The sequence below is a fragment of the Cyprinodon variegatus genome, unplaced genomic scaffold, assembly GCF_000732505.1.
Source record: "Cyprinodon variegatus isolate N-32 unplaced genomic scaffold, C_variegatus-1.0 Scaffold897, whole genome shotgun sequence".
Taxonomy (NCBI): domain Eukaryota; kingdom Metazoa; phylum Chordata; class Actinopteri; order Cyprinodontiformes; family Cyprinodontidae; genus Cyprinodon; species Cyprinodon variegatus.
This window is the reverse complement of record NW_015151350.1, coordinates 191,826-193,294: the sequence shown is the minus strand read 5'-3', so window position 1 is coordinate 193,294 and position 1,469 is coordinate 191,826. Positions and strand designations below refer to the sequence as shown.

Here is a 1,469-nt window from a genome sequence, read left to right as displayed (position 1 = left end):
AACTGAACTAGTTCATTTTAAAATGTGTGAACTGAACTTTGAACTAGTTCACGTAGAAAGAGAACTAGTTCCCAACACTGCCCATATGCAGCAAACTGCTGCGCTTGCCTGAGCTACAGGCTTATTCTAGGCTGCTTCATGACCTCCATGTCATCTTCTTTTGGCCACTGTGTTGATTTTAAAGGCGTAACCCTTTCTCCTCGTGCACGCTCTGTTTAAAAGTAGAGCAACATGTGTCAACCTTCTAATTTCACTTCATTCATCATTTTGTTTGGGATCAGTCAACATAAAAAAACTGGTTTCAGTCAAACATGATCTCACCTGTAAAGGATCTGGATTCAAGCTGCGGTTACAGTCCAGTCTGAGGCTGAAGAACCGGTTACACATCCGCACCATGTTGTAGGACATCTGAAAAAGGTTAGAAATGTCTAATAATTAGTCTGCAGCATAAAGCATCGGCTGACCTTAATGTTATATAAGCTGTTCGGTTTGCAAATGAGGAACTTATTCAACACTACTTTGAGGCTAAGGTGACAGTGCAGCTTTCATTTATTTTTTTAGTCCATCATTGCGGTAAACACCAGTTTTAAAACCCAAACAGGCCTAATGAAGCTGTTACTTAGAAAGAGGTTTTCTGCAGTTCTTTCCAACATGTCAGCTGCTATAAAAGGTAAAGCTGTTCAACGGTTTTCCAGAAAAGTTAAAAAAAAATAATCCACTGGACTTTGTTTCCAAGTTTGAAGACATTTCTCTTCCATCCAGCAAGATTTTTCAATTAAAAAAGTCAGAAATAGTGTTTAGTTCCAGGTTTTATCCAGCAGCCCAACAAAGCCTTGTTTTGGTTTAGAAAACATGCAAATAGAAACGGATGAACAGGTCCCCCCCTTTGGAGTTGGCTGAAATCAGAGTCCTCCGCCTCTGTTTAAGGTCATTTTTTCTTTCTTCACATAGATGGCTTCCTTCACCTCTCAAACCACCTATTTTATTTGTCCTAAATGTGTTCAAAGGTTTCCATCATATCTGCCAAACCCTAAACTATCTGAAACTTGACCGCAGCATCGATCCGCACTGTGGGGAAATTCAAAATGGCTGCTTCCCTTCTGGGTCGTCCAGGGAGGAGGAGGGGATGCCTTAAATACGGTAACAGGAAAACCTTTCCTAAATGTACTTTACTTTAGAAACAGTGAAAGGAGAAGCACACTGCAAAAAATGTAAATTAAATCAGTCTCTCTTAAAATAAGTGAAGTTTTCTTGAATTGAGGACGTAAGTCTCTTGGCCAATTGAACAAGACAATTTACATTTAAAATAAAAAATATATATATATATTATTTTAAGTGTATAATATCTAATTATCTTATTTCAAGGGTAAAAATGCTTATTGCATAGACAAATCCTCTTATTTTTCTACTCAAATTAAGGGTAAAGGTACTTAATTCAAGAGATTTTTACCAATTTTCCGAATGTTTTT

The 1,469-nt window shown here is 37.5% G+C and overlaps 1 protein-coding gene across 1 annotated transcript in view; it reads right to left on the bottom strand.

Annotated features, from left to right (window-relative positions):
• Positions 1–1,469, bottom strand: part of LOC107099688 (death-associated protein kinase 2-like) — a 43,086-nt gene that overhangs the window by 993 nt on the left and 40,624 nt on the right. The window contains exon 9 of the mRNA XM_015397914.1: positions 322–433. Coding sequence (XP_015253400.1) covers positions 322–433 — 112 coding nt within the window. The remainder of the gene's footprint in view (positions 1–321; positions 434–1,469) is intronic.